The sequence below is a fragment of the Strigops habroptila genome, chromosome 5 (assembly GCF_004027225.2).
Source record: "Strigops habroptila isolate Jane chromosome 5, bStrHab1.2.pri, whole genome shotgun sequence".
NCBI classification, from domain to species: Eukaryota; Metazoa; Chordata; class Aves; order Psittaciformes; family Psittacidae; genus Strigops; species Strigops habroptila.
This window is the reverse complement of record NC_044281.2, coordinates 11,553,247-11,578,423: the sequence shown is the minus strand read 5'-3', so window position 1 is coordinate 11,578,423 and position 25,177 is coordinate 11,553,247. Positions and strand designations below refer to the sequence as shown.

The 25,177-nt window shown below is 46.1% G+C and overlaps 1 protein-coding gene across 1 annotated transcript in view; it reads right to left on the bottom strand.

Moving 5' to 3' along the window:
• Nucleotides 1-10,071: 10,071 nt before the first annotated feature.
• The window catches only part of PLCL1 (phospholipase C like 1 (inactive)), a 210,911-nt gene continuing 195,805 nt past the window's right edge, over nt 10,072-25,177 (bottom strand). Inside the window, exon 6 of the mRNA XM_030488131.1 lies at nt 10,072-11,802. Within this exon, the coding sequence (XP_030343991.1) occupies nt 11,620-11,802 (183 nt within the window). The 3' untranslated portion in view covers nt 10,072-11,619. The remainder of the gene's footprint in view (nt 11,803-25,177) is intronic.

Here is a 25,177-nt window from a genome sequence, read left to right as displayed (position 1 = left end):
GCCTACACTGAAACAAGCCTCTTTTCCAGATGCTCAGCACTTGCTGATGTCCTTTGGCTTTTGCAGTGGGAACTTTTCACTAGCAGAGCCAGAAACAAGGTAAAGGACTGTGGCAGTGCAGCAACAAGCAGCATGAGGCTCCTTGGGGAGGCCTCTGTTCATCCTAGCCGAAAGAAACAAGCCGAGGACAAGCCTGAACCAACATGGCCAAAAAAGGTTTGTTTGCTCGAAACCCATTGCAAGCCATGAGGAGGAAGAAGGTGGTTAAACAAAACCAGCAGGGATGGTGAGATACAGCTTTGCAGCAGGGACTGTGCTGTACATCTTTCAAGCAGGCATGGCACAGAGACCTCTCAGCCCACACCAAGGTGTGAATGCAGCTGGTGTAGCCCAGCTCACAGCTTGCTGTTGGCAGCACAGAGGTCTGAGTAAGAATGTCCTACCTGTGGTGGGAGAGGTAAAGCGTTTCAGTTGCAGGAAACCTTGGGTTTTCTGTGCTCCCCTTCAGCACAAGGCTCTCACCATCCGTGTGATACACGGGTAGTTTCACTGAAGCAAAGGGGTTGCTTGGTCCTCACAGATTTTACTGAAGCCTGTGCTCATGCTGTGCAGACTAGGGTTTCCAGGTAAAAGAATCTCTGGGGATGAAAATGATCTCTTCTCCTAAATGATGGGCTCAGATATCATTATTATGAAGGGACCAGTACAATTCTGTGACTGGAGCATTTGGAGCAACTCTCCATATGAGCATCAACATAGCACAAGAGAAGATGTCTTTGTGGCTTCCTCTGAGAGGACAGTGTAGGCTCCATTAAATGTTGGGTGCAGTTCAGGCGCTGAAAACAGCTCTAAATCCCTTTCACATGATAAGTAAAACCCCTGAACTCTCTTGTATAACCTGTATTTTTTTCCTTCTTACAAGAAGATTCATTGACCTGAAAGAAGGATTACTGATAGACATTAGAGTTAGGCTACCAGGCAGAAATCCTTCTTAATCTTGGCTAATCTCATGCCTGCTTAAACTCTGCTTTCAAAAATTTCTGTGCAACCACTTACAAAACAACCTACATTCAAAAGACATCTGATGCCATTAATTACATTTACTCCTCATCATTTCTCACTCATCTGTCTTGAAGGAAAGCTTAACACCCCCCAGTTACAAGTTTCCTTGGATATAGTGGTTCACAGAGTTTGTGGAGTTGTGGCTTGCATGGGAAAGGCGAGGGCTGCGTTGCACTCCTAGGGAGAGATTTGGTTCCCTGCTCTGACATGGAGCTTGGGTCCCCATTAGCTGATCCCCTGCACTTCCTGTCTCCATGTCCCTTGTGTGTCCGTTGAGGATACACCCCTTTTCCTGATGGACATGGACAGCAGAAATACTGCAGGGTGCAATAGTGTTAAAATAATGACAGTCACAGCCCTAGGAGACCAGAAATCCCACGGGAGCCCGTCCAGGAAAAGATGAACATCACCATTCCTTGAACAGTCATTAAAAATAATGGTGGTTTTATGGCCTATTTCCCTGCCATCTGGCACAAACCAGCCACTCAGCAGGGACCTCAAAGGACTGAGGTGCCTTCTCTGAGAGGAAGATGTTCACCTCCTATAACACAGCATGAGATCAGAGGCTCCACACCTTCCTCCCCGACACCCTGTGTCCTTGCAGCCCCCCTGTGCTGAGCAGGGCACGTGCCAGGCACCACTGCGCCGCTCTGCCCGTGCCCAAGGGCTGGTGCTCCACCACAGCAGAAGGCAGGGGCATGGCTGTGCTTTGCAGTGCGTCTCTCTGGCAGACATAACCACGCAGGCAATGGCACTAAATCCCCACCTGACACCCCAGCCATTCTGGATGCCATTAGAGGCAATTTTCAGTCCAGCCGCCTGCTTTAATGGCATGTGCAGTTAAACAGATTCATCCTTTCAGCTTCACTCTGCAGAGCCTTCACTCTCCAGCCGCTGCTGCTCCCATTCCAGGGAATTAAAGTGCTCTCTGTGTTTCTCTCTTGCAGGCAGGCACACCGTGTAGAGAAGTAGCTCTTGCCAAGAAAAGTGTGTAATCTAGAAAGCCACCTGCTCAGCTTTCGTTCTTTGAACTCCCTACAATCAATTTGCCTTTCCCAGGAGAAGGTGCAACTGTTTTCAGTGCAGGAGGAAATAGAGGGTTCATGATGTGCTACAAAAGCACAGCCAGTCCCAGTGAAAAGGTTAGTTTGTCTCACTGATGGGGCTGAAACCCTCAGTTATGTTGGAGCAGCAGAAACACCCTAGGGTCCCTGATGCTGCTTCCGAATTTCATGACACTGCTCTTGTGCCTGCTTCAGTCTCTTGAAGATGATCTCCATGTTCCCACCAGGTTACAGTGTTAGTACCATACAAAACAAGCAGTGGTGCTTTGCCTTCCTGATAGGTCTCCGTTTCCTCCCTGTGGCTTTTCTCCTGCCAGAAATGCTGCTCTGCTCAGGACAGGAGTGTCTGGTATTTGCTAGAGGGGATTCTCCTGTGGGGTCACACAGTGGCAGGGCTGTGGTCCACCTCAGGTCCCAGCGACTAAGGCAATGAGCACAAGGTCCGTGGAGCTGAAATCCACCCTTTCTCCTCATCCTTTGGTTTTTGCAGATATGAGAGTTCAAACCATTTAGTATCATAAAACTGTTCTTAGCGAACAGCAGCATCTGCCCCTATGTCTAGTAAAGGCATAACCTGAATCCCCACAACCCCACCATCATCTATCTTGGATTTTGTTAGTCAAAGAATGCAAAAATGACCAAAGAGATACATGACTTGGCCTTGTACAAGTGTATGCCTCGTGACAAGCTGTCACAGCCAGCTGGTAAAGGCTTGGTTATTCTGCAAGGGTTTCTACTACAAATAGTTGAAAGGTGTGGCACAAAGAAGGCACTGTGAGGATAAAACTAATCCTCTCCTAAAGCTCAAATAGGTGGGACAAACTGCTGCCTAAAAATACCAGTTTCAGCACTGACAATGGAGAGGGTTTCGCTGCCCAGGAAAAGCTGCCTTGCACAAGATGGCTGGGAGCCCACTATGCAGAGCTGCTGCTACAGGCAGTGCCCAGCTCCGTGCCCCCATCAGGCTGAGATACTGCTAATTGTGCAGCTTCTCCAAGTAGGAGTCCCTTGGGGAGCTCCCAGGGGTTGTAGGGTACTGCACAGGGATGCACAAAGCCTCTTGCAGCACTGAGCCTCTCCAGGATTTGGCTCAGAGCACCATCTGTGTTCCATTTACCTTCTAGAAATAGGCAGGTCTTACCAATACCTGCTCCCTTGGGTACTAGGGACACACGAGCTCTGTTTTTTCTTGCTGGATAGCTGGGAGGCTCCAGCAATAAAAATTCCTCACCAGGCCTAAGGCTCTTTCCTATGCACATCATTACTAAATACTCTTTAGACAATTTTCACATCCAATTCATATAAATAATGGGAGAAATCAAAACTGGTGCCATTCAGTCTTCATTAATGCCGTTGTCTGACTAGGGCGACTTTCATCTGTCCTTAATTTGACGCCTGGTAGAAACATTTTTCCCGAGGACATTTGTGTTCATTTGATGTTAATTATGACCTTTAAGCATTAACAAAAAATCCCCTGGCAACAGCTTCTATGCACAAAGTGAGTGTGACAGATCACAGTGTCAGTTTTTGCATAACACATCTCCTCAAGACCTGGGAGAGACAATTCCAGCTGAATCACAAATACAGGTTTATTGCAATCACCCTGCCAGGAAATATCAAGTTAGAATCAACAACCAAAACAACAAAAAAAATCTCTTCTAAGGAACTGACACACTGCAGCACAAGCAGAACTACCATACTCAGTAGTACCATTCGACGGCACTAATTCTCTGCACTCATTGTAGCTCTTCCAACACATCCCATGGCGGGATAACATCACTGAAATAAAAGTCACCATGTTTTCAAAGCACCCAGTGGCAGGGGCCAAGCGGGCCATGCCGAGAAATGCAAGTATCAAATCGCAAACAATTTAGATGCAAGTCTATGTGTGGTTTTCCATATCTCTGAGAAGAGGTCAACTGTGGCAACAGACAGTACCCAGCTCGCTGATAAACAGCTCCAGGTAATGGCTCCAACCCAGCACATTGGCTGGCAAGACACAAAGGGGCTGAGCTCTGCAGACAACCTTGGCCCAGGGGAAAGCTTTCCTCTGCAAGATGGTCAATATGGCATGGGTCTGAAACACCAGAGAAGAGCAGAGCGTGGCAATGCTCAAAGTTTGCATGGCTCCTGACCCGCAGATACACCTGGCTTTGTTGACCCCCCCAGCCTGCTGCACTGCTCGCACACATCCTGCCTCCTCTCGGACCCTAAATAGTGCAGCTGGCTTTCCAGAAACACAGGATCAGCTCCTGCTTGCTGTAAGGGACATGTGCCTCAGAGCAAGCCCCAGCCAATCTCAGAGTTTCCACACCTGAGCCTGAGTTGGTGTTTTTGGTTTACTCTGATGGCAGTTCTTAAACTCTGCACTCAATCGCTTCCAAACTGTTTTGGCTAGTCTGAGAAGGGGATACTACAACGTACCACTTGCCTTGGAGGCAGTGAGCACTGGGAGGCTGGGACTGGCCTCAGAAGGAATCAATGGACTAGCAGAGCACGGCTGAGTCAGGGCCTGTGAATCCCAAAGGCAAAGGCAGGAATCAACATCAACGGTACATCAACACCAGCAAGCAATGGACTTGCCAATATCAGTATGTCTTTGAATACTTCGCTTCTGCCTCTCCAGCACACTCTCTTTCTTCATTTTTTCACTATGGGAGAGCGCAGCTACAAAGCGCAGCAGTGCTCTATACTTTGGCCTCTTTGCTTTGTGCAGGAGGGAGCAGCAGCGCTCCTCGCACTCTCCCCTGCGCAAGCACACTAATGCTGCGGCTGTCAGTACCCTTCTCCATCCATCAGCATGATAAACAGTACTAGAAGCTCCCACTCTCTGAATCATAATTTGTATCTCATTTCTAATTGTATTACGTTTAGCTGGCCCACCAGACTCTATCTGAAGGAGCATACAAATAATTCATCTGTATTCTTCCATTCTCCTCATACATGCTCCCAGACAAGTTGCATTAATACCAGTCTTTGTCTACTTCTAATTTCCATCCTGTGCACCTTGTATTTTATTTAGCTGTATTTTCAGTTGCCATCCAAAATTAATGCTTCACCTGGCATATTCAATCCTTTCCCATATTCTAAACTCTTGATTAAATACACTTCAGAGATTGAGGATGAACTATAGGTATTCAGTCAGGCTAACTTTGAGGACTAATATTTTTGGGTCAAAAAACATGATCAGTTTTGACTTACAAAAAAATCACACCTGATACGTTACAGCAAGCAGAAATATCTACGATGCTCCTGGCGGCACATCATATCACTGAAGTACAGCAATTTTGTATTCACATGCCAGAGTCAAATGAGGTGATTTAATGAGATGTCACTTAAAACTGGCTGACACCTGCAGCCAGAAACCACACTGAACAGCACTCCTACCCACTGGGCCACAGCGACAAGCTGCTCGCATCCAGCTCCATCAGTGCTGCAGCCCCAGTCACTGCAAGCCCATCCAGCTCCAGCAGGACTCCAATGGTGGGAATACCGCTAGGTCCCCAGGAAACAACCATGGACTCTCCCACCAACTGAGGGTTTCTCCCACAGCCACGCTGCAGCTGCACTAAACCATGGGTGAGGGATGGGACCAGTCACCACGGCTACTGTGCCCCCAGCCCTCACTGAGTTCTGTGCATACTTCTGCTGGGGGAAACCCACCCCACTGGATACCAACCTACTCCCTGCCCAGACAGCCCTTCATCACCACTGCAGGAAGGGTGATGGCTTCTCCTGTGCACACTCGGCCAGCACTCATTCACTCACACAGACCCCCACAACCCTCCCCACACATGATATGCTGACACGCAACCTCTTCTCCATGCTCACTTACTTTCGGCCTCAAATATGACATTTACTTCCTACCCCTGCTATATTCATGTCTTAATAAATGAAAGAGTCCCTGCTGTGCAGTTTAACAGAGATAATACTCCTAACACCACCAATAACTCATACCCACCTTTGGAATCATTCATTTTTCTTCCAGTTTCCAGAGCAGGGTGGTGCGGACTGTGGACAGCAAGTAGCTGCCAAACATAACACTGCCTCCTGCGCATGCGTTGGCTGCAGAGATTTGGAGTTCTTCACATTTTCTTGAAATTACTCAATGAATATTTTCTCATAAAGCAATTTATTCATAAACTGTTTCAACCAATCAAAGAGAGTAGAAAATCCTCATTAAAACATGCCCCAGGGCAGGGTCACACAGTACTCTCTGTTGCAGAGGAACAGCTGGTGGGACAGCGCTTGAATCACTTTTCTGGCCGGGTCACTCACATCTCAGCCACTGAACTCACATATTCCTCAATGTTGTTTTAAAAAGGAAACATTTTTCTGGGGACCAGCTGTGGAAAGCAAATGGAAGGCTGCTCAGCCTGGGACTGTGCAAAGGCAACCTGAAGGGACCACGCCACAACAGCCTCAAACTGCAATCACTCTCTGGACCTGGGAAATGCATCCCAGCGGTACTCACCAGTTGCCTGGGGAAACATGGCCTTGTGCTTGGTGTGGCAATTTGGAGACCATTGTACAGGTACAATATTATGGAAACCTTTGGATTTTCATGCTTGCCCAGGGAGGCGAGGGGGGGTGCTGAAGGAGGGTGTTTGGTGTTTGCTCCATTCCCAAGTGCACATTCACTGCGCCCAGACGCTTTCATCCTTCACCATCACCTGTCCCCTGCTAAGCACTGCACATTAGAAGAAATAAATCTCAGATTTACTGAACACCTACATCATCTACTGCTGCTGCAACACAAGCCAGGGCCACCGCTCTTGATCCCACAGCAAGCAGTGGAGGCAAGAAGAGATTGCTCCTGCAACCCGCTCGCCTTTTTCTTTTCTGAAGTTTCCTGAATTAGCCCTCCACCCAAGGCTGCTGTCTATCGCTATAGGAGTGGGACAGAGTTCAAGAAGGCTATGACCTAATGTTTTAGTCTGAACGAATAGATGGAAGAGAAGCATTATTATACAGGAAAGCTCCCTCTGTGCATGCAATTACCTGATAATGATCTATTTTGGGAGATGAGCCTCAGAAGGAGGAACATGCAAAACTGTCACCTTGTTTGCGCTGGGAAGCTGCATTATCCCTTTAAAAACAGGGAATAGAATGCATGAAAAAATAATGAAGAAAGCAGCAGAACAGTATGGTGCTTTAACTCATGCTGAGCTCAGGAGAGGAAGGGGGAAGGGGTCAGTCCCTGGTAGTCATGCCAGCACGTGAAATTTGGTAAGAACTATTCCTGCTGATTTAAGACTAATCAGGTATTAACAGCTCTGAACAACTAGACTAATTCAGCCTCTTCCTGTACCTCATGGCTGCATTCCTTCATGTACATAAGACACTAAACCCAAGTGAGACCTTTGCATCCACCTTTCCTTAACACACAGGTAAACGTCATGCTGCAGCCTCGTGCCCCAGGAAAGGTGCTGCCGGTGCCTCTCTGAGCCACCCACCCTGTCTTTGCTCAGGAAATCTGCAGGATCTTACCACCTTTGAGGTGGCTGCACCTCTGCTACGCTTGACCAAAGGTGCAGTTCGGTAGGACCCAGGCACACGAGCAGGGGGACAATGAACCCCTGAGCATTGGAGGAAGCAGAAGAGGGAAGCAGGTCGTGGCTCAGCTCTCCATGCACACACTGGCTCACCTGCACTTACCAGTGGTGGAAGTAATTAGCAGACACTGCTGTCACAGGACAGCCCTAACACAGTGCCTGGGTGTTCTCCAGAGAGCACCAGTCCAAAGGGGCTTCAGAAATGTGTAACCTAATCTGTGCTTGGGAAGGAAAACATCAGCCTTACCTTACAGGTGAGAGGATGACACAGGGAAAACAAACACTGTAGAGATGTAAGACTCAGTGGCAGAGCTGGAATGAGAACCTGCGTAGATTCACTTCTCTAGTGCCTCTGGCAGACACTTCCCCACATCCCAGAGAGCTTCTCTGATTCCCAGTTGCTAAAGCACACCGTAAACAACTGCAAATACCTGTAACCCTTTCCTGACATCACTTCCCCAGAAGTGATATAAATAACATTCACCCATTCAGGTGGGACATCAGGCAAATGGTACCAGCACAGGGCCCAGAGAAGGTTGTTGTGCCACTGCAAGAAGCTGGCTATGTCACAAACTACTTCCTGAAAGGCCAGGCGTCAGTCCCTCATGTGCTGGTGATCGTAGAACAGTTCAGGTTGGAAGAGACCTTAAAGCTCATCTAGTTCCAAGCCCTGCCACAGGCAGGGACTCCTTCCACTAGACTGGGTTGCTCAAAGGCCTGTCCAACCTGGCCTTGAACACTGCCAGGGATGGGGCAGCTGCAACTTCTCTGGACAACCTGTTCCAGTGTCTCACTACCCTCACAGTACTTCCTAATATATAATCTAAATCTCTCCTCTGTCAGCTTAAAACCATTCCCCCTTGTCCTGTCCCTACAAGCTCTTGTGAAAAGTCCCTCTCCAGGTTTCTTGTAGGCCCCCTTTAGGCACTGGAAGCTGCTCTAAGGTCTCCCCGGACCCTTCTCTTCTCCAGCCTGAACAAGCCAAGCTCTCTCACCCTGTCTCCACAGCAGAGGTACCCCCAGCTCTTGGACCACCTTTATGGCCCCCTGGACTCATTCCAACAGCTTCACATCACTGTTGTGTTGAGGGCTCCAAAGCTGAATGCAGTACTGTAGGTGGGGTCTCACAAGAGTGAAGGGGGAGAATCACCTCCCTTGACCTGCTGGCCATGTTTCTCCTGGTGCAGCCCATGACATGGTTGGTTTCTGGGCTGCAAGCGCACACTGTGGGTCATGTTGAGCTTCTCCTCAACCAACACTCCCAGTCCTTCTCCACAGGGCTGCTCTCAGTACTGATGCTGGGTATGATTTTTTGCATGTGTTCTCCTTCAAGGCTGAATTCTTATTACACTGACTGCTGCTTTATCACCCGCTTCCACTCCCAGTGACTTCAAAGGGGCACAGGGGAAGGCAAGATGAGCTTTTGCTGCCAGCCCTCTCTTCATGCAGGAGGGAGAGTGCAGCTGCTCCGGCTGCAGAGCCGTGCACACCAGTGCCTGGAGCAAACCCAGCTCCTTGGGGCAATCCAGGGTGCCTGAGGTCTTATATTCTCTGTATTTTGACACACAGGGCCTTGCAGCACAACCCTGACACTGGATACAAGATGAATGCTAAACATGGCATGAAAGGTGTGTGCGTGCATGCTATGTCCAGCTGCTATCTTCTGGTTCTGCAAATACATATAGAGTGAGAGCTATGTGGTACTGTTTCCACATAAGCAGAGAAAGAAAGCAAGCCTTTCTCTGTGTAATTTTATGTTAATTTGTTTATAACATCAGGGAAGGAAGGGGGACTAGGAGGTATTTTGCCAGCAGTTAAGGCATTAGGGTAGCTGTTTAAATTGAGAAAAATCAATCTATTTCTAGGTTAAAATGAATCACCAAGTCAAGACACCCACCCTTCCTGAAGCAACCTCCCCCAAGAGAGATGCTTTCCAAAGGCTGATCCTTCACATTTGGTAGTGCTAGGTTAAGTTTCCACCCTCTGTAACAGCAAATACTGAAGGCCATGTGCTGTTTTTCATATAAACACAGCCCATGATGAAATCAGGAAGGTAACCAAGGAAGGCAAAATGTGAACGTGCACACTTACACCATCGATCTGGGCTTCATGCCTTGCCTGAAACACAAGAGACACGCCTCTCCAGACCTCAGTGAAGGATGAAGACACACGCATAATCCAATGGAGGGATAAACAGAGGATTTAGGGCTGGATCTGAACAAGTATGGCAAGTTTTACTGAAATGGTATTTAAGGCACCTGAGTTAACCTTTGCAATAATACGGTTTGTATTGGAGCACGACAGTCTCTCAAGCAAGTTACCCACTCTAACCCACCTTTATCTAAGTCTCACTAGTTACCTTCGGTGTTAAATCACTTTAAAAACATGGGTCAAAGTTGTTTCATAGCTTTACTCTCTCAGTAATGTGCAACATGAACATAATAGTGTTATTAAGAAGTCAAAAATAACTTAACACAATAGCTATATAAGATTCTCCAATGGTCAAACTTTCAGCAATTACTTTTTGTTAAGTTCAGAAAAATTAGCATATTTGTTAATCAAATTAATTTAAAAAGTAGCTTTTCAAAATAAAAGCAATGCTTTAAATAAATATAGTCTTTTTTTTATAACCATAAAACACTTAGTCCTGTTAAAGGTAACACAAATACTACACTCGGGCACAGTACTTAAACGATTGAAATGAATGTTGTGAGCATACATGAGCTGGACACCGGGAGGGATGAGGATGCATTGCTTCGTGACATTCTCTGTCTCCTCTCTACAGCGGCACAAAGAGGCATCCAATCTTAGAACGACCCTCAACATATGACATGTGTCAGGATATTTGTAACTGCTGCACAAAAATGTTGGTAGCCTGGTTTTTCCCCCAAACTATTTCTCTACACTACACTTGTAGCAGTTCTGCAGCCTTGCTTCGAATTTCTAGCACAACATAAGGCCAGATCCTACTTGCTTCATCCAATTGATTTCAGTATCTTCAGCAGAAGGCAGCAAGTGGGGTCTGACCTCTCACACCTCTGTCAGTAAAGCTCATAGTCTGTGAAATCTGTAAAACCTTCTTTCCAATACTGGCACCACTGGGTGTTTTGGATCAGCCTGAAGCTCACCTTCAGAGTTCATGGTCACCAAGGGACATTCACAGCTCTCCTTGTAACTACAGGGCTGCCTAGCTATGTTCATTACTACACGAGTTAATGCTTATCAGCAAAGGCTGTAGCTGTCTTGCAGATCTACAAGGTAGCAATGATTTACCAGAATGAAATAAATCAGCTAGTTCTTACATTAGTACATGCTATCTGGGTGTACCCTTAAGAGCAGCTTGCTAAAACTCAGTGAAATATACACCTCAAATCTAATCATAATCTATCCAGCAACTCTGAGCATTTAATATCTCATTTACTTGGTTTGAGTCATTCACTAAAAATCATGTTCAGGGTCTGCAGCAAACCACTGGTGTTGCCCTCACAAAAACAGCTGTCGGTGACATTGGTTCTATTTGCTTGTTTAAACAGCGTAACAGTAATGTAACCTATAAGTTCAATGATAAAAGCTGGAGAGTAAAATAAAGCACAAAACTGATACAATTACTCCTTATTTGTTTTGATCTTCAGAATGAACAGGCCTACTCAAAGATGACAAAGGAATAAATTAGCAAATGGCTAATGTAATGCATGAAAGGGCGTCTACAGGATTTGCATGTGCACACACATGCGCGCACTTGCATACAGACAGCTCGGCTTCATTAGAAATCTCACTACCAGAGTTTAACTTAGATAAATTAACTGCATTAAAATACTGACATTGTGAGGATTTTAATACTATCGACACCCTGTAGAGGGCACTCCTGTGTGAATTTTTAAATGCTTTAAAAAAATAGTTATTGAAATCTGTGACAAATGCAACAGCTCCGCCGCCCCTCACAGCCTCCCGTTCTCATCTCCGGTATCCTTCTCCTGTATTGCCTCCAGGCACCGTTTGGACTTGGCATCCGTGTGCCCGCTTCCAGTTTTGCTCAGTCCACACGACAGGCACGCCAGCTGGATCTGCTTCATGTTCTCCAGGGCTTCGTTCTTGGCGTTCTTCAGGAGATCTCCCTGGCCCTGAGGATGCACAGACAGACAAGCAAGAGAGAGTCAGGGATCACACACAACGCTCAGGACCAAAAGCAGCAATACTGCTCTTGTGTCTCTGCCCTGCTGTTGCCCCAGGTCCTGTCTCAAATTCCCTCTTCCCATCAAGAATGCCAGCCCCTGGGAAGGGACTGAAGCTCCTTCTGCAGCCCAACACCAAGCTCACTGAGTAAGGCAGCAGCCAGCACAATGGGCAGGGTGAGCAGGACAGGCATCAGACTCCCCCCCACTTCCAGGTCACCCCTTGGGAGGTAATTTGGACCTGGCCTTAAGAAGCCTGTGGCTGAAGGCATTTCCCTTTCCACAGTCAACAGTGAGGACCTGCCAGGGACAGGGCAGTGATGGCCCATGGAAGCCCCTCCCCATGCCACTGCTCCATCCTTGTGTCCTGGCATCAGATGCCACATGGCAATGACTGTGTGTTCCCAGCCAAGGGTCCCATATGAGCTGTGAGATGCTTGCTACCCACTCCTCCTCACACCCAGATTTGCTACCTAGCCTTAGGCCCCCCTTTAGCAGAGGCAGGCCAAGCTGCACACCTGTACCAAACACAGCATCCTGTAGCATTACAGTGAAGCCAACTGAACTGTATTGTTTGGGACCTTTGAGCAGGCGAATGGGAATGAGAGACTTTACGGGCAGCGGTCTGCTGCTGTATCTTCTCAAAGCACGTAAAGGTGAGGTGACTGACAGGATGTAACTATCAGGAAAAATGTGTTTCATGAAATTTGTATTAAGGAGTTGGTGTTCAGAAATGCCAAAATGAATATTTATGCAATATTGATACCTCAAGTGCCATGAAGTGACAAGATTCTGGTGCTGGAAAATACAAATAAATAAGAGCCAGGAGATGCATCTGGTTATTAAAATTCAGTATCACTAAGAACTCGAGCTGCTCTTCTCCTAATGTCACCCAAAGTACAGCTTGAAGTACACCACCCGCTGCAGCTGGTTATATGCGTACTGAGAAGGAATACCTCCACTGAGCAAAATGTCACATTTGCATCCCTGCAACCTAATCTGACCTCCTGCAAACCACAGGCGCTTTTGTGGGGTCTCAGGGGAGACAACAGGTACTACAGCAGGACCCGGGACACGCTGGAGGGGTGACTGATCACCGACCCTCCTTCGGTTTTCAAAACAAACCAAATGTGTTGGAAGAGTCACACAGCACAACACCTTCCATCAGCGGCGGCTTCTCTCTGCTCTCCCTTTCCCCAAAGCTAAAAGGAAGGATGAGCACAGCTCGCTCTTCACCAGTGCCTGGCACTGGACTCGCACCGCCTGAGCCCCCACAAACAGTGTTCACAAGGAAGAAACAATAGTGGCTTGCAAGTCCCACTGCACTGGTAAACACCACGTGGGAAACCACGTCACCCAGGGATGGCAGCCCGCGCCTGAGAGTGTGATTGCCTCATCTCCTGGTGACATGAATCTGTCCCTGCTGAACAATGCAAATCACTACCCAGATGCTGGGAATCCAACTGAATGTGAGAATAACAAAAAGCACTGGGACTGCATGAGTGCCTCAGTGCTATTTGGTATGAAGCTCTTTTGAAGAGATTTTTATCTTGGCAGTATGAGAGTCATGGGAATACACAGATAAATAGCTTGGGATCCAGCAAGGAGACATGGTTTGAAAAAAAGCAAAACAAGAATAATTTACACAGCATATATTGCACATAGCTGTGATCTTGCTTTTAGGACAGTGGTTGAGCTTATGGCTAAAGGTAGTAGGCAGGAATCCAAGAGTCCTGTAGCTGCCCTGAGCACCCAGCATGCTCCTGTCTCCTTCACTGTCTGCAAATAGCAGAGGAATTGTGCCATTAGTGCTGTAGTGACAGGGACAACACACTGCAGCATAAGCAAAGAGATCCAACAGGAGTATCATGAATGACGTGACAATGTTATCAAAAAGGGTGGTAAAATACACAAAATGTAGTTTTAGTTTGTTTTTAGGATGAAACAGACCTGGCTGCAGTGGGCTGCTACTTTTTCTTATCATGCACACGGGACTGAAGACAGCAAAGGCTCCACCAACAAGCAGACAAAATTGGTGTGACGATGTTTTGCAGCCTTAACTTCTCCAAGTCAAATCCTGGCACTATGTACTCATGCAGAAGGACAGAAAAATCCCCTTGGCACTAGAAGCAACTCAAAGTAGACATCCCTACAGCACCAAGAACAACTAAGCCCAAAACATGGGAGAGCCAGTGCAAGAGAGAGGTAAAATGATGATGATGAAGGCCCCGTACCCCGAAGCACCTGGTGTCCCTTTAGTTGTGGTGTATGGGGAAAGACTTCTAGAAGCCTGTTCTCTGCTCTGGCATGGCCACCATCTCCCCGGGCAGTGGGAACACTCCCACACCACGCACAGAGGACTTCCCACCATGCAGCAGCGCAAGATAAATACAGCTCTATGTGTATTCACAGAGCTTCAGCTGTGTATGTTGCTGACTTCATATCTCCTCATCCTTCTCAGGTTGAGGGCAAAGCATGGAAATCTCTCTCAGGGTGGCCTACAAACTGTATCTTTGCCTAGGAGACTCTCTGAGATGCTCACTTAAGGGAAGCTACTGGGGATTTGATACACCCGCGCTCGAGAGCAGCCTGAGTCTGCTCTGCCAAGACCGAAGTCCCCAGAAGCCAAGGGACTTCACACCCCATGAGCCACCCGCTCTCCCTTATGCATATTCTGATTTCACATTTAAGTAACCAGGCAATTCAGAGCAGAGATTTCAGCTGAGGAAATGCACAACGTGTCTTCAGGTTCCAAGAAGAAAAACACTCCTCCTGAGCACACTTCCAATATTTTGAAGACATTCTTATTTCACAGTGATCTAAAAACAGAAATGGACTTATCCAAACAGTGCGGTTCCATTCATGTACAGACCAACTGATCTGTGTCTTGGACTCCTTGTATTTTTTATTTTTAAACAGCTGGTTCATTTGAGCAAGCTCAAGGAACAAAAATTATTTTGAATCATCTGTCACAAGAAAATTAACGACAAACCAGCCCCCTTTGACAGAACTGTCATACTTGTAGAGACCACAGAAAAAACAATCTGTGGGCATGCTCTGTTTGAAAAGCCATCTGTTTGCTTTGAAAAACTGGCTGTGAGCATAATCCACTTAAGAAAAAAGTCAGCAAAATTGTGTCAACACCTTAACGAACTAAATACTGGATCGAAGCTGGAGTAAACTTTAGAAATATGATTGCCTTGAAACAACCTCCATAAATCAGTCATTGGCGATCATCTCTGCCCACGGAAAAATCCTCTTTGCCCTTACAAAGAAAGCATCTCTCTTCCAGACAAAGAGAAATCATGACAGTCCACTTCAGCATCTATCCATCCATCTCCCTTCTGCTATTGATATCATCAGCCTTCCTGAAAACAAATACTTGTGAGAAAGGTTAAACTCAGCATTTGGCACTAAATTAAGTCAGAAGAGATGAATCAAGCGTTCTATGTGAAAAACTGATCAAGGAGCCTGTTTTTATTTGGAGTTATGGAAAATTGTCAGGTTTCATACACCTAACTACAACTAACCATGAAGCCTCAGCACAAATTAACATTACAGTACAAATAATGCAGCTTGTCAGGCAACTGTAAGATTATATGTCTTTACCTTGTCAGGTTAATACTACTTAGAAAACAGGGATAATCTGACATGGCTTTAAATATTGCACAGTTTCAGTGACAAGCCATGAAAGGGTTTAAGAAGCACAAGCAGTTCTAGACAGGCACTGGCAATGGCCACAGATGGGATGAATTCTGTATGTTGTTTTTTTATTTTGGTTTTTTTTTTTTTTTTTGCCAAATCAAACTCCTAAGTTTTTAAAAAGTCAGGATGACAGCTGACATGCAACAACAACCCAGACTTTGAGGTTGGGGAAATGGGAAGAGAAGGTGGGTTAGGATAGCGGCACCATTTTGTGCTCGACTCCACAGTATTCCCTTTTTGTACACATTGCATGTATATTTCTACATAAATATAAATATATAGGCATGGGTATGTACGTTAATAGTTACTATTTCTATTCCTATGCTTTCTAGGGAACACCCTGTGACATATAGGTCATGGCACACTGCTCGTTCTGGGCACCCACCAGTGCTGGGACCACAGCTATCGCATAGGCGGGACCCGAAGTCCCCACATTGGCAGCTGCCTGCACCAGCATTAGGTGGATGCAGGAGGATGCTGAAAGGCCACTGCTCAGCCTGTGCAGAAGTGAACTGCACTGGCAGGTTGCCCCACACGTGTACCTTCCTTTACTGCTGATGAAGTAGAAAATCCTATGTTGAGCAGTAAGACTTTCCTGGCGTTCAAAACTGGCTGTGTTTTCAGGGAGGCTGAAACAGTAGCTGCGAAGGCCATTTTGTAATCTGGTGCTTACTAAAGCAGACAGTTGCTTATCTCCTGGCAGACACATTCTCTGACAGCACATTATGGGAGCTTTCCTCTCCGCTGCTTGAGGGATGAGTAAACAAACGATAAATAACAGAGGTCTTACCGCTGGTACCACATCACACTCATGATATTACTGTTATTTTTTAACTTTTTCTCAAAGAAACAACCTCTTGGATTATTATTTAATCACAATGTAAAACCTCCAATGGTTGGCTGAAAAAGCCAGACATGGCCAAATCAAACAACCACGAGCATTGTGTTGCTCTGCATTTCAGAGGTGACACAGGTAAGGTAACGGCACTGACAGTCCATGCCCCAGGACTCGGAAAGCAGAAATGCTGGAAAACTGCTGTGATATTGGGATGCTCTGCATGGAGGCTGCATTTACCACAAGGGGTGCATTTTCAAAGTGAGAGTGGGACTTTAATTGTGTTTAATATTAATAAGGAGGCACACAATTAAATGATTGTACATGGCTTTGAAAATGTGATCCTGGGGAGGAAACGATTAATGAAATGATTAGACTGCTATGTTAAACTTATTACAAAAAGCAGATATTTTTCCATGCCTTCTTCAAAGCTAAATGTGGGAACAATTGATACGAATTTGACTACGATACATCCACATTTCAGAACTGTGTACTCCGAAAACATAGACTATTTCTGTATCAACGCAGACTTTAAAAACCCACCCTTTTCATTATTACTGCAGATGTCAAGAGCTTTGCTTTATTCTCTGTGATAGAGACCATAATGCACATGTCATCATGAAAAATTACTGTACAGAAAGACTATACACAAAGCGTATAATCGTTTCTTACTGGAAAATAAAGGATTGCAAAAATGAGTTACCCCAGAGGAAAAACAGGGGCCAAACATTACTTGCCAGTTTATTTTAAACCCTTGCATAGCAGAAATTCACTTCCTGTCACGAAAATAAAAGGGCTATGAATATAAAAGACGGCACTTATACGGCACTCCTTGTGCTACCAGTGTATCATTTAAGGCCTGGGTTTTGAGGGTAGCTTCCCAAATACCCAATTCTGAACCAAATACAAAAGCTTGTTTCTACCTGGCTGAAACCAGTAACAGCTTTGCCACTGAGTAAATTGGGCGATCCAACCGAGTCCTCGCTGGGGCCTCAGTCACCACATTTCTCAGTAGTTGCTAGTAATTTTCAGACTTCAAACCAAGCATCTCATTTTGGTGTATCAGCATGTTACTGAGAGCCAGAGACCTTCTCTCCCACTTCCCAAAGCAGGGTCTAGCAAAAATTTGCAAGAAGGAAACACAGCTGAGAACCAATTATATCACATAGAGATGTCTGAAAAAGAAAACATCCACCCAGGGAAAGGCAGTCACCATTATGAAGCATTCAATCTTTGTAAGCAAGAGCAGAAAACAGAAACCACTGCGGAACAGATTGTCGTGTGTGGCTTTGACACAAGGTTATATGGTAAAAACAAGATGAACATAAGGTTTTAGATGAGTGTTAAAAGTGAATCAAAGGTTGTGCCAAGCAACAAGGTCAGAAGCTCTAGGGCTGATCTGCTCAATGTGTCGTAGCCAGCAGCTGGGACACCTAGGAGAGCAAGGATGAAGAAAATGACAGAGAGGAGAAGGAAAGTTTAAAGGAACGATTCCTAGTATTCAATATTTAACCCAGATTACTCTTCACTTCACCCCTTCTCCATTTATTTCATGAACGGATGCTGGTTCCAGGCTTTCCTACCTGTCTCTTGCTAAACAGGAGGCTGAGCAGGTTCAGAGAGCTGCAAAACTCAAGCTCATGTCACCAGGAAAAGCACTGGGAGTGCAGAACCAGCCTTGGCTGCACTGTGTTTAACAGCTGCTTTACTACTTATGCAGGGAAAATATCCTGTTTACACCTGATATGTGCAGGAGTCTCAAAATGCAACCACACCTTCAAGGAACACTGGCAGCCTCGAGGGCACTCACCAAGTTGGCAAGATACAACAGCCCTAAGGTGATATGTCCCAGCCAGCATCCTCCTGTCAGCAAGTGCCTAACTTAGGATAACTGCTGGGTGAAGAGCTAGGGGGTAACCACCTCTGCAAATACTGTTTACAATGCACAGTCTCTTTTCCAGTGCAGTCAGTTGTAAGAGCAAGAAAACAATCCCAGCATTAATCCAGGTGGTTGGTAAAATTCACACAGCAACTCCAAAGTAACCTGGCCAGGATTTCCCTGTACAAAAGCAGAAGGGGCTCTCAGCAGCTCAAGGGAAAGCAGGCAGGAATCTGGATTACAGCCACTCTACAGAGCCCATTCAGCCCTGGCTTGCCCTGAGCACCCAGCACGTTGCAGTATATTAGTCCAGTCCTCTTTGAGGCACAGATCTCTGCAACCACAGGAGTTGTTCAAATACCATAGCCAAAGGGACACAGAAGAGGTTAATAAAAATGAATAAATAAATGATAATGAATAAATAAATAACAAAGCAAGGTAAGATTCAGAATGACTCTAACTTGCAACACAGATCAAATCCTAACCTCACTGGTGGCTCTAGTATGATCACTCATTATGGCCACTCTGTTAACATGGACTACTCTGTTAACACCCCCAGTGGTTTTCTGACTGCAGATGGGTACTCTGACCCAGGATGGAGCCTGATTCCAAAACTGTAAATGTGGTATGTTAAGAACAATATTGTCCCATGCAAAGCCTAAAGCTTTTAAACTGATTTCATCTGCCATTTGGGTCTCACCCTACAGGTCTGCATTGGAGAGGATGATTAAACAGAGATCTACAGTGGTGCTCCATGTTAGCCTGGTTAGTTTTCTAACTAGGAGGCTAGTGGCAGTTGCACAGCTAAGAAATCAGTCCCAGAGCACAAGCAGTGATGTGAGTGGTTGGGAAGACAGAACACCAGACCTCTGCCGGTATGGCACTCCACTGAAAAACACCTGTGGCTTTTTTTGCCTTCTTTTTGCCTTGCAGTTAAAATCTAGGGAGCAGACAGCCTCCCTGACTCCACGCTGGGACAAGTCTCCCCACCGTCAGCTCACTACTCGTACATTCCCAAATCATGCGACACAGCCAAACACAGACCTCGAGGGCAGCCTGGGAGGTGGAAATGAACAAACACTTGCATCATACAAGGAGAACCTCAAAAAAGGTCATGCAATTAGCAAAGAAGCAAAGACTTAGTAAAACTTCTGATTCTGGCTGCTGGCCTTGCCAGCGTGAGTACATTGCTGCCTTTGCAGCCATAGCAACTTTGGAAAGAGGGTCTGTATTTGTAATTCTCTTACAGGATTTCCCTAATGAAGTAAAGGCAAAGACATACATGGCCAGCTTGCTCTCTGAAACCCAGTCAAATGCCCTTCCAAACCCTACTGGCCCTAGACCAAAGCCTGAGAAGGAATTAACATGAAGCATTTGCTTGAATACCTAAGTGGCAAAAGCACTCATGCTGTAGCGTTCCCTATTGATCTTTAAACAGAGCTCTCCACTGAAATCCATGGGCTCTTGCGAATCAATTGCACTGTATAGCTGCTAATCTGTTCCTTCAAGCAGGCATTATACGTATGAAGAGAGTGGGCTTTTATTTTCATTTTTTTAAGAAGTGCCTCTTGCTTCTCTCTCATCTGGGCATTTAAATTAAATTACCTTGTATCAGGCTGGCAAAAGCAATGAATGTGAACATCGATTGTCTGTAACTGTGTTGCAGCAGGAATTTGCTTTCAGAAATAATGGCATTAATTTGATGTTAGCCATGTGCTGAGCAGTTCAGCTGCTTGTGTGTCTCTCAGGCACTACATCTAGCAGTTTGCAAGCAACGCCACAAATGTATGGACTCTCGCTGTCAACCCCTCCACAGTAGGAGCAGCCTTTATTTCTGGTGGTAACTTTGAAATCAAAGGGTTGGCTGGGAGCCCAGGAGTGCACAATCAATACTAAGAAAACCCCATATCACTGGAGAGGTTGGGGCACTATTTATTTTTGATACACGGCCATGAGATGGAAGTCAAAGCTGTATGTCCAGGCATTCATTTCTTAGTCCTCCTTTGGTCACAAAACCCAATTTCCCTCATTTACCAGCACCAGCTGGTAACTCCAATACAGTCCAGAGAGTCCCAGAAAAACAAAACAAGGGGAAGAAAAATGAGGCAGAAAGGGCACTGTTCTCTTGCATTTCATTTTTCCTAATAAAATGCCCAGCTGCAGGAAAAGCAATATTCTGCAGCTAACAAAACACTGTGCAAAGCAAGCCCTGAGCAGAACACTTGGCTGGGAATAGCTGGCACCCCCAAGCCTCCCCACTCCCTGGTGCCCTCTGCGCTGAATCACAGCCGCCCAGCTAACATCAGAATCATATCCTTCATTGCAAGTGTTGACAGCAAAATGCCCCTTAAGTTCATTAGAAATGGGAAAGGGTTTACTGACTGTCACTGAGCTGATTCTGGTTTGACTGAAGCCGACAGGCACCTGTGCTGGTTTGGAGGTTTTTTGCAGCGAGGGAGTGTTAGAGTTGATGCAGTACAAACACTCACTGCTCTCCTCAGACTACTGCTTAGGACAACAGCTAAAAATAATACCTGCAGCTGTGCTTAATGCTAACTGAGATAATCTAATTAGGATGAAATGAAATTACACAAGTCAGAGCGCTGCGTTTCTGGACAGGTAACAGAGCATACTCATGCAGTGCTTGTTCCTGCCTACAGCTCCTTACGCTCTCCTTGTCTCTGAGTAACTGTCTGGCAGAGACACTAATTTCTTAGCATCTGTATGGTTTGCAAATCTTTCTGCTGCAGTGGCTCTGGCAAACATCACCAGCTGACTGGGGCACAGGCATGTGCAGAAGCCACCTAAGCTCCCCATGCCTACTCCCCAAGAGAGGATATGACACTCCTGGTTTGGCTGCTCTCCTCCCGTCATGCGAGATGCTAAGGGCAGTCAGTTTCCAGCCTGTTCACAAGCAGCACATAGCAGAAACAACTTTATGCTAAAGCAGAAAGCTTTAAGATGAGACCAAAAACTCCAAATCACATGAAAGGTTAAGTGAAGAAAGAATAAAACGGCACAAACAGCTGTCTAACTGCTAGGAGGGAACAGGTTTTTAGAAGATCTCTAAGCAAATGCTCTTATCCACCTCATCCGTGTTGGCTGGGACATTCCCTGTGCAAGGACCAGCCCCGACATTCTGGTCCCCTGCAATCAAAGATGGGTTTGCTGGTGAGACTGGCCAGTGAGCTCAGCAGAAGCAGAGCTGAGCCACCCTCTCTGTTCACATTCCCCCAGCCACAGGTCAAACAGGGTCCTGTAGGCACAGTGGCCATGGGCCCCACATGCTAACAGTGCTTGGCTCCCTTGGGAGAATCCTAGCCTTGCCTTCCCAGTGCAGATGTGAAGCCAAATACAAACAGGAGTGGGTATAGTTATTTCTGCAAGCAGCACACTGACACAGCACACAGACAGCTACCGAAACAAAGCAACTGGGAGCAGAGGAGAAAATTGGGAGGGGTCAGAAACAGGCATGGCTGGATGTGAGAACCCTCCACGAAGGATGGGAATGGAGACACAAAGCAAACCGAGAGAGCCAAGCACAAAAACAAGCAGTGCAGGACGGAGACCTGAATGTAATATTCATTTACATATTCACTGCCCCAAAATGTCAATAAGGAAATGGAACAAGCATAATTTCCAGCTCATTATGATGCCATGTCACAGATAATAAGAGGCTTTTTGGCAAAACTGAACTCAATTTTTAAGCCTGATAGAGGGCTGTAGTAATACCTCCACAGTTACTGGTGAGTGTTGGAAAGGATGAGAGGCTATGAACATGCCTTTTTAGTCTGCATTCTCACGTTCATAGCCTACCTGAGACAAGCAAGGCCATCTTCTTCTTTTGTGATCTAAAAATAAACAGCAGCTGCCACAAGCAACAGAATCGCTGGTTTTGATTCAGCATTCCTCCCCAAGTGGATCCTACTTGTACCTGGGGAAATGACCCATAGGGCAGGGTCCTTTGCCTGCTGCAGGGCTCATTACCTTGCACTCGATTTCAACTCACACAGGTAAAAGAAGACTGTAGCTGTCAAGGATACAATATACAGTTTCCCATTCTGTTGTTCCTACCTACAAGCACTTGGGTCTCTAATTTCCCTAGCTCCTGTGCAAACCTTTGGGAACACCTGCCACATTTAGGGCTTCTGGGATCTACCAGGGTTGCTGGGGAAGAATAACTGCAAAGCAAATACCTGGTCCCACTGAACACATGCAACTCCACTTAATGCAGTTTGCGGCTTTTGACTAACTGTCCAAGCCCTCCCTCCAGATCCATATTGCCAATAATCATATATGTTAACACAGATGTCTTTACTCCGCACTCTTTAATTAACATATCATATATGTTAAGACACAAGTCTTTACTCCTCTACTGCTGGTGGCCCCAGACTACAAAAACGAATCAATACCTCCATGGAGTTAAACAGTGTTTTACTCTAACCACAGCCCTCAGAATATGTAAGCAGTGTGGGTGAACATTTTCTCTTTTCAGTGTCAGAAGGCAGTAATGGAAGCTGGACTGGCACAATGAAACTGGGAAAGGTCAAACCAGAAAATCGCTGCTTGCTGGATTCAGAATTCAGCTCCCCTGACTCCTGTATTCCTTCCTGTAGTGCAGAAGTCATCAAAAGGTCCTGGCTAGCAATGGTGTTATGCACATCTCGATACGTGGAGAGAGGATTCCTATCTATGTTCTGGAGGGAAAGGGGGAGGACTCGGCACTTCCAGAGAGACATGCCCCTGGAAAAGCACAAGGGCCAGGTATCACTCAGTTATAAAGTATGTTACCGGATTTGACTGAGGCTGCTCCACTGACAGTGCCAGGGAAAACCCAAACACCATCTCAGCAACAGCAGAGGAGGAGGTTTCAATGGAGCAACCAGCAGCTTTCATCACCTCCTGAGCTCCCCCAGGGAATTAGCTTAAATTAGACACCCGTTCACAGTTATTAGACACTCCTCACAGGGAGCGAGGTTTTGTAGATACTGGCACATAATTCACATGACAAAAGGGGCAGTCAAACTCCATCATTTATAAGCGCTGGGAAACTGTATGTGATCCACTGACACAACGAACTGTAGCTGTAACGAACTCAAAATATACCACAAAGGTAATTTTTAGAAGACGTTAATCCTCTTGGCACACACCAAAGCTGACATTCAAACATAACCACTTCAGACTAGCGCCAGTTTACAGCTCCCAGAGAATGGCACAATTCAGATTTAACAATAAGCAAATGCAGGAGAAAAAACAATGTACAAGCAATCCTCTTTCAATGTTCCCACCGTGTACTAATCAATATCCTGGTCTCTTCCTGATACTCAACAGCTCTACACAAATCTAGGAAAAAATGCCTGTGGAGGGAGGCTTCAGGCAGCAACTTCCCCTTGCTCTGTCCTGCCACAGACCACCTAGAAATGGAGCCCTTCACTCAGACACACGCTCCTTCGTGTGACAGCAATGTGCACACAGGCTGCCAGAAGGAGAAGCTCCCGGTGGCACAAAGACCTGTGTCTGAATGAACCGGGGAATTTAACAGCATAAGAACACGGCTGCTTTGAGTACAACTCCTCCCACAGGCTGTGGGGTACCCTGACTCGGGCAGGGCGCTGAGCTAACACACACGGAGCTTCACGTTTGGAGGAAAACAAAGGGAGTTTTCTCCATCGTATTTCGTTAGCCCTGAAGCAATCACAGCTCAGCCAGATCTTTACCAGGACACAGAATGTTGATTCACAACTGCACTATTCAATGGTTTAAAACAGGAGGAAGACAAAACACCCTGGCAGGCACCATCAGTGTCATTTCTACGTGGGTCAGAAGCAGCAGCATGTGCTAGCTGGGAAGGGATGAGATGAGCATAGCAAAAGCAAATTCTAGGTTGTAAAGCGAATTTACTAAATAATGGAGATTAAAATACAACTGAAATCATTTAAAAATGAAACGTGTCTTTTCAATAATAAATAACCATGCAACTGAATCTCTCTTATAGTGTATTATTTAGAGACAATCCTCCAAGCTGCATAAAGAGATAACTGGAGTTTTCTAAGCAACAGTCAGTCCTTGAGCCCAAGAAAAAACATCCATTTGGTGTGTCTCGGTACATGAGAAATACCACACTGTTCAACTGACCACCCTGGAGCAACATCAACAGTGAACGCAACGTTGCAAAGGAAAAGACCACCGAGGTCTCCAGTGTCATGAATAACGATCCATGTGAGGCACCACAGGATGCTGTCAACCTGGGAAGGAAAAGGTCTCTCCAAGCCCCTCACTAGTGGCAGATATTGGGGCCAGAGCGCTGCCTGGGGCACAAGCCCAGTGCTACCCCATGGGCTGAGAAAGGACCTGGAGGAACAGCTTCCACCCCTTTGGCACATTGCCTCACTGCTTAAGCAGGGCTGGCAGCTCAGCTTAGGTTATAATGCAATCTTTAACACCTCACAGAGGCAGCTGCTCATTTTCTTTCTTTGTTAGTACAGCCATTGACAGATAAAAGCAAGAAATGTGTGAATTTCTGCTGAAACTTATACTTTCATTACAGCCCTTTTAATTCCTCTGAATGAGGTCATGTTGTCAGACTGGCACAAACAAGATTCCCAACTTCCATGTCTTCCAGGTTGTGTTAATTAACTCCACTGCTGGGTACGGCAGTCTTTGATATCTGTGCCTCAGATGAAAATGTCACCGTTGCAGGGGAGGGGATGATGGCAGTAGTTGCTGAAGTTCCTATGCCACTTCTAGTTCCTGCCTTCACTGTCTCCTCCTTCAAGGGACGGGAGATGACACTGACCCAGTTTTCACACCAAAGAAATCCTCCTTTAGTGGGGAACCACCTACAAATATTACTCCACTCAGTCATCTTTCTGCTCCCCAACACACTCCCCCCAGTACTACCAATT